This window comes from Ranitomeya variabilis, chromosome 6, assembly GCF_051348905.1.
Source record: "Ranitomeya variabilis isolate aRanVar5 chromosome 6, aRanVar5.hap1, whole genome shotgun sequence".
NCBI classification, from domain to species: Eukaryota; Metazoa; Chordata; class Amphibia; order Anura; family Dendrobatidae; genus Ranitomeya; species Ranitomeya variabilis.
In genome coordinates, this window is record NC_135237.1 from 276,962,993 (window position 1) to 276,986,419 (window position 23,427).

General features: G+C 43.0%; 1 protein-coding gene across 1 annotated transcript in view; it reads right to left on the reverse strand.

Annotated features, from left to right (window-relative positions):
- Positions 1-19,732, reverse strand: part of CTNNAL1 (catenin alpha like 1) — a 382,380-nt gene extending 362,648 nt beyond the window's left edge. The window contains exon 1 of the mRNA XM_077269686.1: positions 19,349-19,732. Within this exon, the coding sequence (XP_077125801.1) occupies positions 19,349-19,708 (360 nt within the window). The 5' untranslated portion in view covers positions 19,709-19,732. The remainder of the gene's footprint in view (positions 1-19,348) is intronic.
- Between the last annotated feature and the right edge of the window lie 3,695 nt (positions 19,733-23,427).

Consider the following 23,427-nt stretch of genomic DNA (forward strand, 5'->3'; position numbering starts at 1 on the left):
TTGAAAATTATTTGTAAGGAACAATGGGCCAAAATCACACCTGAGCAATGCATTCAACTAGTTTCTCCATACAGTAGGAGTCTTGAAGCGGTCATCGGCAACAAAGGCTTTTCTACAAGCATTAAATAAATTTCAGAAAGTGTGGTCAATAGTTTTTCTCTGTGTAATTTCTCATTATTAAACACAGCTTAAAGAGAACTTGCCGACAGGATTTAGCAATATGAAGTGCATGAATGAAGACAGTGAGTGGAGACCCCAATCTGCACACGTGCTGCCTTTGGTGCAATTTTATTAAAAGACTGGAATCACACTGCGCATCTGCCCCCGCCAATGATGGCGGAAGCGTGAGATTTGAAAATGGAGGTTGGTCATTGAATAATCAGATTTGGATTCCTTCACCAAATGTATCAGTTTAGTGGACTTTGGCTTTACATATCTACTATGTACAGCTGAAAGCTCCTACAAGAACACTTTGGTCAATACTATATAATTTATGTGATAACTAAGAACAGAAAGATCTAGTTATTGGGTGCCAGTGGTAGCTTAGCCATAGCACATAGCGTCTGTTCTGTCCTCTGGTTTTTAGTGTGAATATTGAGCCCTGAAAATCAATTCACTGTGGCAAATTACTTTATACTTCACAAGTCTACTACATCACTGCTGACTCATGTAACTTTTTTTTAGCCAAAATAATAAAAACTGCTGTGGTACATAGAAAAATTAACACACAAAAGAATATTTCAAATATTTGTGTCCAGGTTTTACTGAGCCATGTGTTACAGTACAAATTATTTGTTACTACTTTATCAACAACTGTTTAGTATTACTCAAATTACTGTTTCAGGGTAGCTTTGTAGTGGCAAGTTTGAAATGAAGTTTCAACATCTTTTATATTATGTGAAGCTTAAATCATACAGTAGATTGACAATTTTAGTTTTCAATAGTCAGTCCAGTGATGAGCGAACGTGCTGTGATAAGGTGTTATTTGATCATGCTTGGGTGATAACAGAGTATCTGCGGTGTGCTTGAATACTATGTTCAAGTCTCCGCAGCTGCATGTATCATAGCTGTTTGACAGCTGCATCACATGCAGGGATTGCCTTACAGTTAGTCCTTGCATGTGATGTGGCTAGCGATCAGTCGCAAGACATACATACGCGACAACTCGAACATAGTATTCCAGCTCGCCGAAGATGCTGTTAGCACCTGACCGTGATAGGATAACACCTTATCCAAGCATGTTCGCTCATCACTACTCTTGATATATACTCCTTAATAACACTGAATAGAAATACAATAGCTAAAACAATGGTTAAAGGGACTTTAGGGATAAGAACATACCAGCAGATAATTGCTGTCTGTTTTGCCCTGCAACGTTGTGTTCCGACTCACTTGGGATTACCTGGATGAATTTGTTCTCATGTAAACAGAGAATCTTTTTCACTTCTGATCTGCTCTATGTCAATGTCACTGTCGATGTCACGCTGATTATGCAGTCTATGACGGCTCTGATCCGGAACAGGTAGTTAGCAACTAACGGTAAGTTCTTAACCCCATAAACAAAAAAAACACAAAAGTACCAGATACCTACTTTAAAGAATAATACACTCCTCTAGAAACCCTTTCAGTAACATTGCATGCCAATAAAAATCAAGATTTAAAGGTTAAATCTTAAGACTGTTTTTACTGACACCTCATTTTAGACATAACACAGAGGATAATTTTTCATAGCATACACCACTACTGGCCAGAGGTTCCTTACTGAATCAGCAACATGCTTGTAAGGAGAGAACAGTGTGGCATTTAAAACCCATGCCAGGCTCATTCATAGCTGAAATGTACCAAGTTTATTGACAGACAGATCACAAACACGTTGTGCCATCAGTGCACATACATAAAGTGCCAGGACTACAGCACAACCGACATATTTAGAATGACCCTACCCAAACATGGAGACATCCTGCATAGTGTCTGGGGTAAACTATAACAATCTACAAAGCTGGGCACAGGTCTTCAACCTGAAGAAAGCGAAAAGTCATTTTTATTACAATGAATGCAAATAGCTATCTTCTAGAGGAAAGAAAATGGAGTTAATATGTTGACAATTAAAAATTATATGCAAGTATAAGAACAACTGACCGTAACGAAACAAAGTAGCTGTCAAATGGGAGTAGGTGGACGAACAACTAAACGGGGAAAAGGAAATTGGGCACTTCTGTGCATGCTGGCTCTACAGCATAGAGGTATACTATCCATTGTATGTGATTAATGCCTTCATGGCCCAAGCAGCTGTAGAAGAGAACATTCAGACACATCTCCCATGCTATATTCTCATAGGAGAGCGCTCGCTTCATCTGCCTGACTTTTCAGATGTAGTAGTTTACACAGATTTTAGATCAATACGTAAAATCCTCAGAATAATCATTTTATATACAGAGCCATGCTAGAGAACACATGTGAAATTAGAAAAGACAAGCAATCAGACATCTTATAGGAGAAAACGCTCGGAAGTACAAAACTAAATAAGTCTAACAGACAAGTGTGTACATTGGCATTTGTTCCATACATATATAGAAAATAAAGCTGACTAGAATGGAAAAGACAAGAAAAAAAGCTGCAAAGCAGAAGATGCGTCTACAGATAATTCAGTGTGACTGGTGTTACAAGTTGTCTCATCTATTAGTACTGGAACACAGAATTGGTCTTTCTGGAGCAGGAATGGAGCACGCATCTGCCTCCCTAGAAACCACTGCTGCAGCGCACATTTCACAGCACTGATCGATAACTAGCTTTCTATTGAGATGAAAAGATCATCCTACATAATGTGGGACCGGCCATCACTACCTTCTCTTCTGCCCAATGGCGGCATACAGGGCAACTATTGTGTTGACCTTGAAGGAAGTAGGAGAGGGGACTTTAAGTTCCCCTAAAGTGCACAACCAAGCATTCGATTTGGGCTTCATAAGGGCACATGCAGAGTGCTAAATAGCACAGCACATTAGTGGAAAAGGATCACATAACCAGCTAAACTCTTTTGTATCAGTGCAGGCTACCCAGTCATATGATCCATTTCGGTGCAGAGAGACTAATGAGGAGGATGGCCTAAAAGATGGCATGCTGCAGGCACAACATACTCCTCTAGAAGGCATTACAGTAATGATGCATTGGGGTACATATATTTCCAACACATATACCATTACTTTATAAATGCACGTGGCACAGAAAATTCACAATGGTATGGAGTAATTAGGCTTTTGTTTTGTCATAAAGTAAAAGCTCAGCTCATACAATGTTACACTTGTATCTTAGTGAGGTGAGCCCGACAGTACATCATTGTGGCGTGACGCACATGACATCACAGCTACTTCTGTGAAGAGGATTGGGTATGTGAGCAGGCATGAGGAGTTTTGCAGGAATGTGATCCGATTGGCCGCAGACTATTGACAAGGCCACTGGGCCAGACTCCTGTAAACCTTTTTTGTGCAACTCTGTTTCTAAGGCCTCATTCAGACATGTTTCTATCAGTGATTTTCTTGGCCAGGAAACCTACCCACTATAGTCTATGGGGCTGTTGACATGCATGTGTTTCTTTGCGGACCATGTGTCCATGAAAAATCATGGAGGTATGTCTTGCTTTTACTGGCATCACAGGTGAAAAATACCAATACAAGTCTCTGGGTCTGTCAAAATCACAGCCAGAACACGGATGATACCAGTGTACAAACCACATGCAGTGACTGATTAACACTGTAATGAATAGGAGGAACACTTGCAATGTATTTATTCATGTATGTGTGAAAATCACTGAAGATGCAATGAAGCTAGAAACTGACCCACTGACCACACATGGATTAAACTCAGATCCAAAGCAGTGATGACGCTCGCGCACACACACCAAAAAAAAAACCAAATTAGTGCACATGGATGGAGAAACATGGATGTTTGAATGAGACCTTACACAAATTGTTAAGACACAAAATGCTAAGTACCCCCATGGTGAGCGTAAATACGCCAGCAGCAAGTCCCTAAAGATGAAACAAGCTGAACTTTGCTCAAATTGCTAACCTCTAGGAATACTAATGGAAGCAAACACTCAAATGCCCTGTGGTTATGCCAGATTTCTGCTGAACACCACTTTGAAAAGTCACAGATTATGTAATTAGATGTTGTGAGAAAATATTTTGCGACTTTTGGGGTCTTTTACACAACAGTTTGACAGGAGTAAGATTTCTGGTGAGAAGCACAGCACTTTCAGTCGATCTTGATTTATCAACGTATTCGCCTCTTAATCAGACACCTCTGACTTGCCCACGTTAACTCATCAAGACTGTAGTGTACATCGTAGGGCATGATGAATCAGGCTATAGTCATTAAAGCAGATTTGCAGCCGGACAGTGAATGCATTACTGTAGAATAGACTTACCAGGTGATATATTAGTGAAAAGCACATATAACATTGGCTTCACACTGCAATACAAACTACATGTCTGTGGGAACAGAATACCAGCTCACAGACCAGAACAGCTTTTGCTTCCACAAATTGTGGTCCTTATAACAACAACATTTAGGGTAGGTGCACACGCTCAGTAAACGCTGCAGGTTGGATGCTGGACACTGCATACATTCGCAGCGGCCAGATGATACAGCATAGTGGATGGGATTTCAAGAAATCTCCACTATGCGTGCACAGACGTCTCCAGCTTACCTGTGGAGACGGACATGTGGCGTGTCTTTCCAGACCACAGCATGTCTATTTATCTTGCAGAGCCGCAAGTCTCCGCAAAATAAAGCTCACCAATACAATGTATTGGGTGCAGTGATTCCGCATGGTTCAATGAACACATACGGATTCACCTGCGTTCAAAAGCCAGCAGCACTTTGGACGCAGCGGACAAAGTGCTGCCAATTACTGAACATCTGCACATACCCATAGACGTAAAGTTTACTCATTGGCATTATTTCAGTGTTTGTTCAGCCTTTGAAGGGTCCATTATGGCTGATAAATATCTCCATGTGGCGGTTACAGAAGGGTCGAACAGGTTGTTGTGCTATTCTGTTTCTCCTATACATAACAATGGAAGTTAAAAGGTACAGCACTGCACAGAACCACAATTAAAGGGTATTCCCAGCTCCAAGATCCTATCCCAATATGTAAAAAAGTGTAATACTATTTGCAATCATGCTTTGGGGTTGTGGTGTAGCCAATGGCACGGGGAACATTCAATGAAATTTCCACAAATTCTTCATACAAGCATAACCCCATCTATAAAAAAAAAGATGAAGTTAAATAGAGGATGTCTTCTACAAATGGATAAATTAACCTAAACAAGTCAAAATCGACAACAGACTACCTCAAAAGGAGCTGAAGGTTTTACAGTGGCCCTCAAAGTCCACAGATCTGAACATCATTGAACATCTGTGGCTAGACCTCAAAATAACAGTGCATGCAAGACGACCCAGGAATCTCACAGAACTGGAAGAATTTTCCAAGGAAGAATGGATGAAAATTAGTAATGAGCGAATATACTCGTTACTCGAGATTTCTCGAGCATGCTCGGGGGTCCTCAGTGTATTTTTTTAGTGCTCGGAGATTTCGTTTTTCTTGCCGCAGCTGAATGATTTACATCTGTTAGCCAGCATAAGTACATGTAGGGGTTGCCTGGTTGCTAGGGAATCCCCACATGTACTTATGCTGGCTAACAGATGTAAATCATTCAGCTGCGGCAAGAAAAACGAAATCTCCGAGCACTAAAAAATACTTGGAGGACCCCCGAGCATGCTCGAGAAATCTCACTAATGAAAATCCCTCAAATAATTGAAAGACTCTTGGCTGGCTACTAAAAGGGTTTACAAGCTGTGATACTTGTGAAAGAGGGTGTACTAGGTACTAACCATGCAGGGCACCCAAGCTTTAGAATTGTATTTACTAATTGCCAAGGCAAATAACTCATAACTGAAGATTCCAAAAATGTAAAATATAACTTTTAATAATTACTGTTAATATAGAAAATGGAAATGTGCACAATTAAAGTCACAAATAATGTGATGGCCTTATTTCTTTTAAGTAGACATCCATATTATATGGTAATATAACCATTCAGCAAGTTACACAAATTTGAGAGAGGCAGTTGATACAGTCAGTCTGTAATAGGTGGGGCCTCTCAGACTATACGGCACACAACATTCAGTTATTTCAGAACAGAAATGCGTTACATATGACATTTAGGTTCTCAGCGTTATCTAACTGAATATAATATTAATATATATATATATATATATATATATATATATATATATATATATATATATATATATTCACACACACACATACATATATATATACATACACACACACACACAAACACTGGCAGCATAAATGTGCATTGATCTTTGTTACATGTGACAATTAAAAGGTCACTCATAGCCTTCATTTTTATAATGCTAATGTTGATCATCTTTCTGGGTACTATAGTTCACCCATTCCATATATTGCTTAATTAGCCTGACTTTTAACCCACTCACTTTCTCCTAAGTCTTTCACGTACACTAGTTCTTCCCCTTTCCATAGGATATTGATAAATCACTGATCACTGGGGGGTCTGTCCACTGCACCCCCACTGATCTGGATAATGGGGCTCTGAGAAACAATAAAAACTGTTATGAAGAGGCGATGTAGACCGCCCACTCATCCATTAATATCGCAGATTACTATAATCTACATTATACCTAGACATCCAGAAGAAATCTTGGCTTTTCCTGTAGCTCTTAAGATAATAACCATTGTCAATGAGAATTAACAAATTGCTTTTCCCTAGTTATTAATATACCTGTGGAAGTGTAAACCAGATACTATGTATAAAACGGATATAGCTATGGCAGGCATCCAGCACGATGGTAGTAAATAAGCATGGCAGCACTTAAGAACATTGGTGAGGATTATTTACAGTCTGCATGGTCACGTCAGCAGCATCTGACTGGCGAAGAAATACAACCTGCCATTTATTTATAAGCTTCCAGCTCTGAAATGTGCGAATATCCCACTAACTACACAAATTCCCTCTCAAAAAAGCTTTCAGAAGCAGCCCATAAAGCACATTTAGTACAGGCTCAGTGTGCTAGGTGCCTGCAGAACATTCCTGACAACCTGATAGCCCTCAGTAATAGTAACACCCTAAGTATAGGCGTTACGGGCGCAGGAGAAAATACATCATCCAATCAGAATTATAGAAATGAAAGTGCCTTCAGCTTTGTCAACTCTCCCTCCTCAAAAATCATTCTAATGTTTCGCTATCCCAAGGAGCAGCATGACAATCCAGAGACATGGGAGATTTATCCTGGCCCTGGAGATGTCATAACTCTTCATGGACCCATTACTGGAATATAGCCCCCGCAATACAAGCAGCCCTGGACAGGACCACTGGCTCAGGGAAACATTGTATCCCAAGACCTAGTGAACAGCCAGTGACATCTTATAGAATGAGAAGGCACAGCTTACAAACCATACTACGGGCCTGAAACGGAATGGTAACCTATGGAATCAAAGACAATATACTGAGATATTAGCCATAACAGCAGAGCTGTCTCACATCTATGTACAATGCTAAATACTGCATGTATGGATACTAAACATAGGGGAATACAAGAGAAAGACTTCTAGTTTTCAGATTTGCATCCACTCCTCAATGTGGCTTCTAAGTACTGATTGAAAATTACTGAACAAATCTGCAGTGTGTGAAGAAGGACAAAAGAGTTCCTGCCCTATGGAAAAAATCATAGAGTTGGGCAGCTTGTGTGTCGTGTAACATTAAAATCACAGGATCATATACCGACATCACGTCTACAGTAGTTTTACTTATGGTGTCGTATGGCTAAGTTCAAACGTTTCCAAAGTTATTTCATTTTTTTTTTAAATTTGTAACGCACAACTCACTTTCTATAAACTTCTAAGGAGAGACCTGCCCACAGGACGCCCCGAAGCTCAAACAGTCGGTCTCTATGATGAGGACCATATCTGTGCTTGGGGGCATTTCTCTGGCCTAGGGCAGGAACATCAGACTCTGCCTACAGTCCCACCCCGAATATGAAGAGGTAGTCTGGGCTGCAGCTCATCCCCATATTCCTCTTCTTGTTCAGTTTGTCCGAAGGCAGAAACTGACGCCAGCGCAGATTGGATGCCAGCGTCAAGTGTCACAACACCACATCACAGTCCAGAGGCGAGCGAGTGCTGACACTTTGCAGGGACGGGAGACGAGTATAGGCTTTATTATTATTTTATTGGGGCCGAACATTTGGTTTAAGAAGGGGTCATCCTAGTAGTAGACAACCCTTTTAATCAACATGCACTGTATGGCAAGAAATGTGCACTCTTAGAAAATCTCCCTCCAGCTAGTGATTGGCTGTAGTAGTCATGAGTGAATTCTTGGCACTTCATCACTATAGGGTAAGTAATAATCATTTTTATTTTAAACAATCCCCTAAACCGCATCTAGGGGCATGCAGGTGTTTGAAAGCTTAATCTATCAACACTTCTACATCTCCTATCTGTTGCTGCCTTCTCAAGAAATCACTGTTTTAATTCACCTGCAAATTAGGTGTTAAGTGCTATGGGCATGACCGCACTTAATGATTTTCTGCCTCCTTAGGTCCTTTTCCTTCCTACTACCAGCCTCAATAACTTGAATAAGAGGTCATAGTCTGTGAGGAGGCCAAGAAATCAGTGAGCTATCAATCAAGCTTATGACTCTGGTGCTGGGATGGGGGAAAACCTGCTGAGTCTCAAGGGCTCTGTCATACTTGAAGCACGCAACACTGCATTTCCTTATTAAATAAAATACAGATTTCTTGGAAATTAAGCAACAAATAGGGGAGATAAAGTTGTCAATGGATTTACAGTAGCTTTCAGAGACCTGCAGGGTCTTGCTGACAGATTCCCTTTAAAGGGGCATGTGCACAAACAATATCAGACATTGCAGTCTAGCATAGTTCAGCAATTCCAACAAGAGGAGTGTAGTCAATGTAAAGCTGCATGAACCGGTCACCAAAATCAGTGCATGGATCGCTGGTGTGCTGGAATAATACGTGTGCTGCTCAACACAAGCATGTTATCCCAGCACACCAGCCCATTCATCCCAACCTAATCAGTTACATGACCAGGAGGGGAAGGTGCGGCAGTTCACAGAAAAGGTAAGTGGTCTCATCACACAATAACACTCCCACCATTATCACTAGTATCAAGCCTACAGTGTGACACCTTAAAGGGAATGTGTCAAGCCAAAAATCGTTTATGAGCTAAGGCCACCGGCATCAGGGGCTTATCTACAGCATTCTGTAATGCATTCTGTAATGCTGTAGATAAGCCCCCAATGTAACCTGAAAGATAAGAAAAACAGGTTATATTATACTCACCCAGGGGGGGCGGTCCGGTCTGGGGCCTCCTAGCTTCATACAATGACGTCCTATTCTTGTCTTCCTGCCGCGGCTTCTGCACAGGCGTACTTTGTCTGCCTTGTTGAGGGCAGAGCAAAGTACTGCAGTGCACAGGTGCTGGGCCTCTCTGACCTTTCCCGGCGCCTGCGCACTGCAGTACTTTGCTCTCTCCTCAACAGGGCAGACAAAGTACGCCGCAGCCGCAGCGTGAAGACAAGAAGAGGACGTCATCGTATGAAGCTAGGAGGCGCCGGACCCAGACCGCAACACCCATCGGACCGGACCGCAGTGGGACCGCCCCTGAGCAAGTATAATCTAACTTGTTTTTCTTATCTTTCAGGATACATCGGGGGGGCTTATCTACAGCATTACAGAATGCTGTATGTAGATAAGCCCCTGATGCCGGTGGCCTTAGCTCATATAAGATTTTTGGGGTGATAGATTCCCTTTAACTACTTTGTTTGTCATTACCAAAACCAGTGGGGGCCCAAGAGCGACCCTGGATTTACAATTTAGAGTATGTGCCTGCGATCAGTAAACACTGCGGGTTGGACGCTGTGTACTCGTGCAGCATCAAGCCCACAGCGTCCTGATGTTACAGCAGAGTAGATGGGATTTCAAGAAATCCCATGCCCACTATGCATCCACAGACGCCCGCGGCTCACCCACGGATATGCGGCATATCTATTCAAACCGCAGCATGTCAATTTATCTTGTGGGACGCGGTGAATCCGAACGGTTCAGTGATAACATGCGGATTCACCTGTGCTCAATAGATGGCAGCACTTTGGATGCTGTGAATATGCGCTGCCACTTCCGGATCGGGTGCATCCGGCCTTAGAAGGTGAGCAGAGGGTTATTTATTTTATTTTCTGCCATCAGGTAAAGTATGAGTCTATAGATTTCAATACATGCTTTTTATGAATCCGTCCAACACGGATTCGTAAGTCCTCAGACCAAAGTCTTGACCATATCTCCTGGGATGTCAGCATATCGTTGATCAGGTCATTACATCTTTTCTATAGAAAGGTCAGTCAGCATGTCTCAGGTAATACTCGGGTTTACATCACAGGGCAGTATTACCACTGAACAGTACTATACTAGGATTCTGTCTACACAGACTTGTATTCTGCAATTGTGGCACAACTGTGGTTGATGGGAGTACATTAACAGTACAATACAACATATATGGGGTAAAGAAGTAACATCTGCAGTTACGTGTAATTGGACAACAGCTCTAATTTCAAGGAGTATTCCCATCTCCAAGAACCTAATCCAATATGTAGTAGATGTAATAATAATTTTAGCAAATACCTGCAAGTATAAATGTAGTATAGTTCTCTTGATTCACTATGTCGGTGTCTCCATGGGCATGGCATTGCAGTAGTTAGGTAGCCATGGTTACGACCACTATCCACTGTCACTATACGAATGGTAGTAATCATGGATACCTTAAGCTATTGCAATGCCCTGCACATGGGGTAAGAGACATGGCTTATCAGAAGCACTATAGTACATTTCTATTTGGATGTCATTGCTAATATTATTGTCCCTTCTACATACTGGAATAGGACCTTGGAGATGGGAATATCCCTTTAAGCAATGTATAAGATCACACCAAATAAGGTTTTTTTGTTTGTTTGTTTGTTTTTAACCAATGGTGCCCACAAACCCTAGTTATCAAGTTGGTATAACTTCTTGATAAGTCAATGAACCTCTTCATCTATGAAGCCCAGTTTGGACGTATAAAGTAAAATATATATTCTGCACACACAATCGTAGTTTATTGTCAATAAACAAATTGAGGACTCACCCATTTCACTTGGCCGAGCTTAAAGCATATGTGCAGTATGAAGTACAGGTCCTTCTCAAAAAATTAGCATATAGTGTTAAATTTCATTATTTACCATAATGTAATGATTACAATTAAACTTTCATATATTATAGATTCATTATCCACCAACTGAAATTTGTCAGGTCTTTTATTGTTTTAATACTGATGATTTTGGCCTACAACTCCTGATAACCCAAAAAACCTGTCTCAATAAATTAGCATATCAAGAAAAGGTTCTCTAAACGACCTATTACCCTAATCTTCTGAATCAACTAATTAACTCTAAACACATGCAAAAGATACCTGAGGCTTTTAAAAACTCCCTGCCTGGTTCATTACTCAAAACCCCCATCATGGGTAAGACTAGCAACCTGACAGATGTCAAGAAGGCCATCATTGACACCCTCAAGCAAGAGGGTAAGACCCAGAAAGAAATTTCTCAACAAATAGGCTGTTCCCAGAGTGCTGTATCAAGGCACCTCAATGGTAAGTCTGTTGGAAGGAAACAATGTGGCAGAAAACGCTGTACAACGAGAAGAGGTGACCGGACCCTGAGGAAGATTGTGGAGAAGGACCGATTCCAGACCTTGGGGAACCTGAGGAAGCAGTGGACTGAGTCTGGTGTGGAAACATCCAGAGCCACCGTGCACAGGCGTGTGCAGGAAATGGGCTACAGGTGCCGCATTCCCCAGGTAAAGCCACTTTTGAACCATAAACAGCGGCAGAAGCGCCTGACCTGGGCTACAGAGAAGCAGCACTGGACTGTTGCTAAGTGGTCCCAAGTACTTTTTTCTGATGAAAGCAAATTTTGTATGTCATTCGGAAATCAAGGTGCCAGAGTCTGGAGGAAGACTGGGGAGAAGGAAATGCCAAAATGCCTGAAGTCCAGTGTCAAGTACCCAGTCAGTGATGGTGTGGGGTGCCATGTCAGCTGCTGGTGTTGGTCCACTGTGTTTCATCAAGGGCAGGGTCAATGCAGCTAGCTATCAGGAGATTTTGGAGCACTTCATGCTTCCTGGCACCTGCTCACAGTGCCAAAACCACTGGTAAATGGTTTACTGACCATGGTATTACTGTGCTCAATTGGCCTGCCAACTCTCCTGACCTGAACCCCATAGAGAATCTGTGGGATATTGTGAAGAGAAAGTTGAGAGACGCAAGACCCAACACTCTGGATGAGCTTAAGGCCGCTATTGAAGCATCCTGGGCCTCCATAACATCTCAGCAGTGTCACAGGCTGATTGCCTCCATGCCACGCCGCATTGAAGCAGTCATTTCTGCCAAAGGATTCCCGACCAAGTATTGAGTGCATAACTGAACATTATTATTTGATGGTTTTTTTGTTTGTTATTAAAAAACACTTTTATTTGATTGGACGGTTGAAATATGCTAATTTATTGAGACAGGTTTTTTGGGTTATCAGGAGTTGTATGCCAAAATCATCAGTATTAAAACAATAAAAGACCTGACAAATTTCAGTTGGTGGATAATGAATCTATAATATATGAAAGTTTAATTGTAATCATTACATTATGGTAAATAATGAAATTTAACACTATATGCTAATTTTTTGAGAAGGACCTGTATTAGGTTATAGGATGTTTCGCCCCCAGCAGTTCGCCCCCCGGGTACATCCTGTTCGTGACGTCAAATCGAGTCACTCGCCAGGGCAGTGGGGTACTCTGTACCGGGTCCGGTACTTGAAGGGGACATCATGGTGGCTGCGACACGGTCCGTGGCCCTGGGCGCCCAAGTAAAGGGAAAGGTCTTTAAATGGAGTTTAAGAATAAAGTTTGTTCATGACGCCACCTGTGGTATTCGGTCAGTAGGGACTGACGCTGCTTAAAGGGGTACTCTGGGGTGATGGTATGGCAGCTGGATGGTATAACTTCCCACAGGTGAAGTAAATGTACCCGGGGGCGAACTGCTGGGGGTAAAACATCTAAATCCCGAAGTATTATACCTTATCTTAACGTCCTGAGAAAGAATAACACTGTATCAGTGTACAATACCAACTCAGGAAGGAAAGCTTTCTTCATCTTCTCTAAATGACTTTGAATTAAAGGCCCCGGTTCCTACAAAATCGTGATTGTATCTATGAATAAAGTAACCAATGGAAAGATTTCTATACATGGTAGCAAGGAAGCTTTTCTATACAGCGTCCCAGAATTTATTCCAGCCCTCTTACCTATTTTGGGTATGCTCGCCTAAATATTCACTCTGAGCCCTCGTTCCATTTATAAGCATAGGGCCAGTCATCCTTCCCCTAGTTTATAGGTTCTGTCTGGTCTCAGACACAAGTATGAGATCTAGGATGTGACTGCTACAAGTGTGTGAACGTGTTAATCAGTGATTTCCTCTGAAAAGCGGCTATAGCACAAAGTTCTTTCACACACCCTACAGATCCACACACTTCTTCCAGGCAACCCTTGTCCTGGAGGGAATGTCACTTAAAGCCCATTACAATGTGATTTAACTGCAAGATAGTTCTGCAATAAAAGCTTTATGCGAGAATTAAGTAGGAAATATGCATTTTTATTACAGGCTCCAGTTACAAGGAAGCCATTTTTCACAAAACTGCCAGCTATTCCTTTCTTAATGAAAACATTAACTACTCTACATTTCCCCCACATTACATAAGAGCGAGGTGTAGAAGGGGCACAGGAATTTCTATTTTTTCCCCCAAAACCAGTTTAGAAAGAGAGCCTCAAGTTTCCTCAAGAATAATTGTGTATTCAGCAGTCTCTAAATATCACTGTATTCAGTTCGGGTAAATTGGCCTGAGAATGGAAACGTAAAAAAAAAAAAAAAAAAGTGTATTCCCATGTCAGAGAGTTTTCAGAGATCTGCACCTATCAGACATTTGTGGCATGTCATGTGAATAAGCCATAAATGTCTGAGACGTGCAGCTCCAACCTCTAGGTCTTTCAACTCAAGAAGTCCTATTCTTCATACAACTGAAAGCCCCACAACTATAAAAAAGGGAGCCAGAACCATTATCTCACGGCCATCGTGAAGGAAAGGGTGGACATGCAACATGGCTCTCCTTATTCACTTATACAGCAGTTTAAAAAAACAGCCGGCTATTTACAGAACTCCTAAAGAAGCAGAGATAGCCACAAGTGTGACAGCAATGGTCAGCCAGGGGTCCGTGACCCCTACACTCTAGATAGGAGCAGGTCACAGAGGTGGGACTCATTACCAGGCAGTAAGGGCATATCTTGCACATATGACCCTCTACAGATATATATTATGTCTGAAAGATTCATGTCCATCCTCTGATACCCACATCTATGGAAAAAATGGGAGCAGCATTAGGTTTATTTTCTAATGGGAGGATGCCTGTAGCCCCCTCAACAGCACATCCATGACTGGGGGGACCACTAGTCTTCACATAGCAGAGGTTGGTCCTGCATTATCAGACATTTATGGCATATATGTCCAAGATGGTAATACCCCTTTAAGTGTGTCAGAGCTCAGTCTTGTAGCCATAACTATTGTGATACTTGGTTGTATGTTAACACTTCTTCTTTATAATAGTTGACACTTACCATTAAGTTATTGCATAAAATATTGGCTAGACTGCTAATATAGCTATTATTCAGCATTCCTTCTCCATGTCAGGAAATGTGGATACAGTCATTGTTTATTACAGATAACGGGGAACTGAGAACAATGAATGGATTGCCCAATTTCTAAGAAAAGAAATCTATAGAGCTGGATCACGAGTTACTTCATGTACAACTTCCTCTCGGCACCGAATGTTTTACATTATGCCAGTCTGCGTATGATTTACGCATATTTATAACTATATAAAAAAAACAGCTGTATAAACCATGATGGTTTGGCTATTTAGCTATTTGTATGACAACTGCCACCAGTAAATAAAATAATCTCATATGTAAAGCGCCATGGAATAAATGGTGCTATAATAATATTAATAATAATAATAAAATACAAAACTCAGGCCAAAAATGCTGCCGTTTCCCAGCAGGTGTCAACACCAAAATACGTTAAAAAAATGCACTGATCAGAGCAGATTACTAGGTGTTTTCTCTTTTTAATATAAGTTGTTCATGCAGATTTGAAAAAGCTTTGTTCTTTTTAGCAGTAACGCTGGTTTTCTGCACCCAACAACGTAACTTTGCCTTTTAGATGTGTGTTTTCAGGCTCCATTTAGAGCATTACGTATACATATTGGTCCAAATAAATTCTACCAAAAAAAAAATTAAAAAAAAAAAAAAAAAATCACATTCCACTATGACCTATGATGTAAACCAAACCATCCAACATGCTGGACAGACAAAGGAATGACTAAGAATGAATACTTTATTTATGATACAAAATTCAAACAATAATTTCAAAAAGTTGATGAGGATGCCTCCTGTCCAAAAAACAGGTCCAATTCAGAAAACCACACATGGTACCTATGAGATTAATCACTGCACATTCCTAAAGGAAATGTACCGTAACTCTTAAATTCTCTGGGCCAAAAGTTCAATTGCCATTACTATATTATACTTCTAAAGTGGGGTGCGTTGTACTTGGAGTGGCGGGCCTTAAAGGTATACACCATCTTTTAACCTTATGCATAATGTTTTGGTCTTAGTGTGCGCACTTAATATATATTAATATATTTATGCAGTAAATATATGCGTATATTACCTCCACTTTGCTCCCCTGCACCTTTCTTGACTATAGTGTCATCATATAGATTTGTTTCCCTTACTTACTATTTTTGTCATATATATTTTTTACATTGCACAATGCACTTTTTGTATATTGCGCTCAGTAAATATTGATTGGTGTTCATTGTATATATATATATATATATATATATATATATATATATATATATATATATATATATATAATTTTTTTTCAGACAAATTGTATATGCACACTATAGCTTCATTTGGTATGATAGTTGTACAATACCTCATATGATCTTTAATTTTATTTTTTGCACCCTTTTGGCCAGCCCCTTTTGTTTTTATTTCCTATTTGTATTAACATCATGTATTTTTTTTCCAAAGAACGTTATTAACTTTTATAAATGATAAACTAGTGGGCAAAGAAAGAATGGGATGGGGAAAGGAGGGAAAAGAATGGCAATGGAAAAAGGGAGGGGAAACAGAGGACAATTATAACTAATTTATTGCATCCGCATTTCCTAACGTATTGAATTACATAAAATGTTAACATTTGAAATACATTTTCAATCTTTTAAGGAAATAGTTCCAACCATCTATGCCATTTTTTTGGCATATTTATCAAAGCAAACATTAACCATCGCTAATTTAAATTCAAATGTTTTATGTAGCATCATTCTATCTATAATATCCTTTATAGAAGGGACGATCTGGCTTTTCCAATAAAAGGCAATAGAGTTTTTTGTGACCAATAATAAATGTATTATTGTTCGTCTATTTGAAGGGTCAAACATTATGTATTCTTAAATTATTACTGTCTTGCTGCTTTTTCCAAGTACGGGCACATTGTACTACTCTTACCGTTTGCCAGATAATATTTAATAAAGGCATTTTTATTATATTTTGTCTTATTATATTTTATATTATTCTAATTATATTTCTCTGGGATCCTACATTGGGTTTTATTGTTTTCTTTTTATATCCTGTCCATGCCATCCTTTAACATCACCATACTACACATACACAGCTGTATAACAGGGGACTGAATGTATACCCCGTGTCATACTGTAACATCACCATACTACACACACAGCTGTATAACAGGGGACTGACTGTATACCCCGTGTCATCCTGTAACATCACCATACTACATATACACAGCTGTATAACAGGGGACTGAATGTATAGCCTGTGTCTTACTGTAACATCACCATACTACACATACACAGCTGTATATCATGGGACTGACAGTATAGCCTGTGTCTTACTGTAACATAACCATACTACACATACACAGCTGTATAACAGGGGACTGACTGTACAGCCTGTGTCTTACTGTAACATTACCATACTACACATACACAGCTGTATATCATGGGACTGACAGTATAGCCTGTGTCTTACTGTAACATCACCATACTACACATACACAGCTGTATAACAAGGGACAGACTGTATAGCCTGTGTCATCCTGTAACATCACCATACTACACATACTGTACACAGCTGTATAACAGGGGACTGAATGTATAGCACTGTGTCATATTGTAACATCACCATACTACACACATACAGCTGTATACAGAGGACTGACTGTATTGCCTATGGCATACTGTAACATCACCATACTACACATACACAGCTGTATAACAGGGGACTGACTGTATAGCCTGTGTCATCCTGTACCATCACCATACTACACATGTACGGCTGTATAAACAGGGGCCTGACTGTACAGCCTGTGTCATACTGTAACAACCATACTACACATACACAGCTGTATAACAGGGACTGACTATTTCCTTTGCATGTCATACTGTAACATCACCGTACTATACAGCTGTATAACAGGAGGCTGACAAGAGATCAAATGTGTGTGTTATTCAATGTCATCACGATGCTAAACATATGCACCGCTGTATAACAGATGACTTTGGGACCTATGTGTGATGTAGAGTAATAATACTATGCATCAGATATAGTAATACATATATAAACAACTGATAACAGAGAGTAAATGCTACTAATGTCCCACCATGGCATCCCCAGACTACAGAGTATATACACTTCGTCACTGGGCATACGGGTTGCTTGTATTTATGTCATAAATTAATATCGCCATGGTACAAACATCTCATGTATGTCACACTGTAACATCGCCCTGCTAGGCACATACACTGCTGTATAACAGGGTAACAGGACCAACTGTGGATATATGTATACATCAGTATACTACCTCACTGATAAACAACTGTATAACAGGGGACTGCCAGTATATGCTATGCCACAGTGACATGACTAGTACACATACAGCTGTGTAACAGGGGACTGACTGTATAGACTATGTAATAGTGACATCACTAAGTACACACAGCGGTATATCAGGGGACTGACTGTATATACACTATGCCATAGTGACATCACTACCGTACACACTGCTGTATATCAGAGGACTGACTGCATATACTATGTCATAGTGACATCACTACAGTACACACAGCTGTATATCAGAGAACTGACTTCATATACTATGTCATAATGACATCATTACCATACACAGCTGTATATCAGAGGAGTGACTGTATACACTATTACATACAGACATCACTACAGTACAGAGCTGTATATCAGGGGAGTGACTGTATACACTGTCACAGTGACATCACTACCGTACACACAGCTGTATATCAGGGGACTGACTGTATACACTATGTAATAGTGCCATCACTACCGTACACACAGCGGTATATCAGGGGACTGACTGTATACACTATGTAATAGTGCCATCACTACCGCACACACAGCTGTATATCAGAGGAGTGTATACACTATGTCACAGTGACATCACTACCGTACACACTGCTGTATATCAGGGGACTGACTGCACATACTATGTCATAGAGACATCATTACCGCACACAGCTGTATATCAGGGGACTGACTGTATACACTATGTAATAGAGCCATCACTACCGTACAAACAGCTGTATATCAGGGGACTGACTGTATACACTATGTAAGAGTGCCATCACTACCGCACACACAGCTGTATATCAGGGGACTGACTGTATACACTATGTAATAGTGCCATCACTACTGCACACACAGCTGTATATCAGGGGACTGACTGCACATACTATGTCATAGAGACATCACTACCGCACACAGCTGTATATCAGAGGACTGACTGTATATACTGTCAGTGACATCATTACCGTACACACAGCTGTATATCAGAGGACTGACTGTGTATAACTGTGACATACAGACATCGCTATAGCACACACCGCGGTATATCAGGGGCTGTGCGGAGCCCATAGCCGCTACCGCACACGATCTATGGAGTCCCCCGCACAGGACACAATGAGGGCAGAGACTTTCCCCCTGGCACAGCCGGGCTCTCCGCAGTTGGCAGGCTCTGTAGTGCGCACCATACCTGAGAGATGAGGGGGACGAGGGTCTGCTCCACTGATTTGGTTTTGATTTCCAGTCCACTGTCCATGCTGAAGCCCGAGGAGGAGGACGAGGAGACCCCACTGCTGCTGCACGGTGAAGTAGCCATGGCTCGGAGGGCCAGCAGTCCGTGTGTTGTCCTCCCTGTGCAGCAGTCACTATGTCCGGACTGTCCGTCTGCTCGCAGCTCCCGGTGGACGGTCGGCTCAGCAGAGCACCTCAATAATGACGAGAGGCTCCAAACTACAAGTCCCGGAGTAGAGACATCCCCGCCACAGAGCCACGCTGCGGAGGAGCGCCCTCCACACTGCACTCCGCCTTCCCGCCAAAGCTCCTCCCGCATCCCCGCCCCCCGGGAAAACGGACTGTGCGCCGGCAACTTTCTCACTCTCTTGTCAAATTCCTAGGTGAGTTATCACCAAACAGGCTCCGAGCGTGTGCAATCCGCAATCACTGTACCTAGTGTGTGCAGCCAGCGGTCACTGTACAGCCGGCTCCTAGTGTGTACAGCCGACAGTCACTGTACAGCCGACTCCTAGTGTGTACAGCTAGCAGTCACTGTACAGCCGGCTCCTAGTGTGTACAGCCAGCGGTCACTGTGCAGCCGACTCCTAGTGTGTACAGCTAGCAGTCACTGTACAGCCGGCTCCTAGTGTGTACAGCCAGCGGTCACTGTGCAGCCTGCCCCTAGTGTGTACAGCTGGCGGTCACTGTACAGCCTGCCCCTAGTGTGTACAGCTGGCGGTCACTGTACAGCCTGCCCCTAGTGTGTACAGCTGGCGGTCACTGTACAGCCTGCCCCTAGTGTGTACAGCTGGCGGTCACTGTACAGCCTGCCCCTAGTGTGTACAGCTGGCGGTCACTGTACAGCCTGCCCCTAGTGTGTACAGCTGGCGGTCACTGTACAGCCTGCCCCTAGTGTGTACAGCTGGCGGTCACTGTACAGCCGGCTCCTAGTGTGTACAGCCGGTGTTTAATGTACAGCCAGCTCCTAGTGTGTACAGCCGGCTCCTAGTGTGTACTGCCGGCAATCACTGAACAGCCGTCTCCTAGTGTGTACAGCCGGCAGTCACTGTACAGCTGGCTCCTAGTGTGTACAGCCGGCAGTCACTGTACAGCCTGCTCCTAGTGTGTACAGCCGGCAGTCACTATACAGCCTGCTCCTAGTGTGTACAGCCGGCAGTCACTGTACAGCCTGCTCCTAGTGTGTACTGCCGGCAATCACTGAACAGCCGTCTCCTAGTGTGTACAGCCGGCAGTCACTGTACAGCAGGCTCCTAGTGTGTACAGCCGGCAGTCACTGTACAGCCGGCTCCTAGTGTGTACTGCCGGCAATCACTGAACAGCCGTCTCCTAGTGTGTACAGCCGGCAGTCACTGTACAGCTGGCTCCTAGTGTGTACAGCCGGCAGTCACTGTACAGCCTGCTCCTAGTGTGTACAGCCGGCAGTCACTGTACAGCCTGCTCCTAGTGTGTACAGCCGGCAGTCACTGTACAGCCTGCTCCTAGTGTGTACTGCCGGCAATCACTGAACAGCCGTCTCCTAGTGTGTACAGCCGGCAGTCACTGTACAGCCGGCTCCTAGTGTGTACAGCCGGTGTTTAATGTACAGCCAGCTCCTAGTGTGTACAGCCGTCTCCTAGTGTGTACAGCCGGCAGTCACTGTACAGCAGGCTCCTAGTGTGTACAGCCGGCAGTCACTGTACAGCCGGCTCCTAGTGTGTACTGCCGGCAATCACTGAACAGCCGTCTCCTAGTGTGTACAGCCGGCAGTCACTGTACAGCTGGCTCCTAGTGTGTACAGCCGGCAGTCACTGTACAGCCTGCTCCTAGTGTGTACAGCCGGCAGTCACTGTACAGCCTGCTCCTAGTGTGTACAGCCGGCAGTCACTGTACAGCCTGCTCCTAGTGTGTACTGCCGGCAATCACTGAACAGCCGGCTCCTAGTGTGTACAGCCGGTGTTTAATGTACAGCCAGCTCCTAGTGTGTACAGCCGGCTCCTAGTGTGTACTGCCGGCAATCACTGAACAGCCGTCTCCTAGTGTGTACAGCTGGCAGTCACTGAACAGCCGGCTCCTAGTGTGTACAGCCGGCAGTCACTGTACAGCTGGCTCCTAGTGTGTACAGCCGGCAGTCACTGTACAGCTGGCAGTCACTGAACAGCTGGCTCCTAGTGTGTACAGCTAGCAGTCACTGTACAGCCGGCTCCTAGTATGTACAGCCGGCTCTTAGTGTGTACAGCTGGCGGTCACTGTACAGCCGGCTCCTAGTGTGTACAGCCGGCAGTCACTGTACAGCCGGCCCCTAGTGTGTACAGCCGGCGGTCACTGTACAGCCGTCTCCAAGTGTGTACAGCCGACAGTCACTGTACAGCCGTCTCCTAGTGTGTACAGCCGGTGTTTAATGTACAGCCAGCTCCTAGTGTGTACAGCCGGCGGTCACTGTACAGCTGGCTCCTAGTGTGTACAGCCGGCAGTCACTGTACAGCCAGCGATCACTGTACAGCCGGCTCCTAGTGTGTACAGCCGGCGGTCACTGAACAGCCAGCTCCTAGTGTGTACAGCCGGCAGTCACTGTACAGCCAGCGATCACTGTACAGCCGGCTCCTAGTGTGTGCATCCGGCAGCACCATTGTTCCTCTGTGCTGCTTACATGGCCGGGCTGTTAGGCTATGTGCACACCTTGCGGAGTCGGCTGCAGATTCGCAGCTGTTTTCCATGCGTTGTACAGTACCATGTAAACCTATGGAAAACCAAATCTGCAGTGCACATGCTGCAGAAAATTCAGCTGCAGTTTATTTTCCGCAGCATGTCAATTCTTTGTGCGGATTCCACAGCGTTTTACACCTGCTCCATAATTGGAATCCACAGGTGTGAAAACCGCACAAAATCAGCAGGTAAAACACAGGGCGTTTTACCTGCGGATTTTTCAGAATCTGCACACAAATCTGCAACGTGGGCAGTGGGCACATACCCTTAATTGCCAGTTGGGCTTGTAGTTGCAGCATGATCATTACCCACGGGCAGCCTCACAGGAGCAGGCTGAGGTACGCAGCTTCCACACACTGAAGAGCAGCAGCACGTTCGTGCCGGAACCCTCTCCCAGTCCAGCTGGTGAGGAGGACTTTTTTCCCTTCACCCATGACGGCACACCTGAGAGAGAGGGATCCGCCCAGCCAGGACAGGAAACTTAAAAGGGCGGTATCTCTCCCCCGCATCAGTTGGGTTTCTTGTCCTGACAGAGACCCTCATGCTGAAACCCGGGGCGGAGATTTTGCGACTGGTACAAAAGCGAGTTCTGCGCGAAGTCCCGTTGGAAGAAATAGGAAGCGGATTTTATTTCCGCCTCTTTTTGATACAGAAGCTGGATGGTTCTCTAAGGACTGTCGTCAACCTAAGGAAGCTCAACCGATGGATTGTGAATCATTCTTTCAAAATAGAGTCAGTGAACACAGCTATAAAGCTATTGTTCCAGGATTGCTACCACATCCCAATCCATCGGTACCATCAAAAATTCCTGAGGGTGGCTCTGTATGTCCAGAGACAGGTCAGGCACTACCAGTATGCAGCCCTCCCATTCAGTGTGTCTGTGGCGTCAAAGGTGTTTACCAAGGTAATATTGGAGGTGATGGCCTACCTTCGTTCTCAGGACATCATTATCATCCCGTACCTGGACGAATTCCTTATAGTCGGGAGGTCGGAAAATCACTGTGTAGAACAGGTGAGGGAAGTGACGGTGGCCCTAAAGGAGCTAGGCTGGAAGGTAAATACCCTCAAATCAAGGCTAACACCGGAAAGGATACAATCCTTCCTGGGGGGACGTATATATTTTTCAGGACATATTTATTTTTCTTTTTGAACCATATTTGACTTTTGAGTAAGCGACAGTTGTCCTGGTTCTATTTGAGTAAGCTACAGTATGTTAAAGTATGGAAATCCTGTATTTTCTTTCCCCTTTCTTTCCCTATTATCCCATGTATCCTATTTTTCCGGCTCCCTTTACCCTTACCTTTGTTAAATTTGTAAAACCAATAAAAATTTGTTAGAAAAACAATCCTTCCT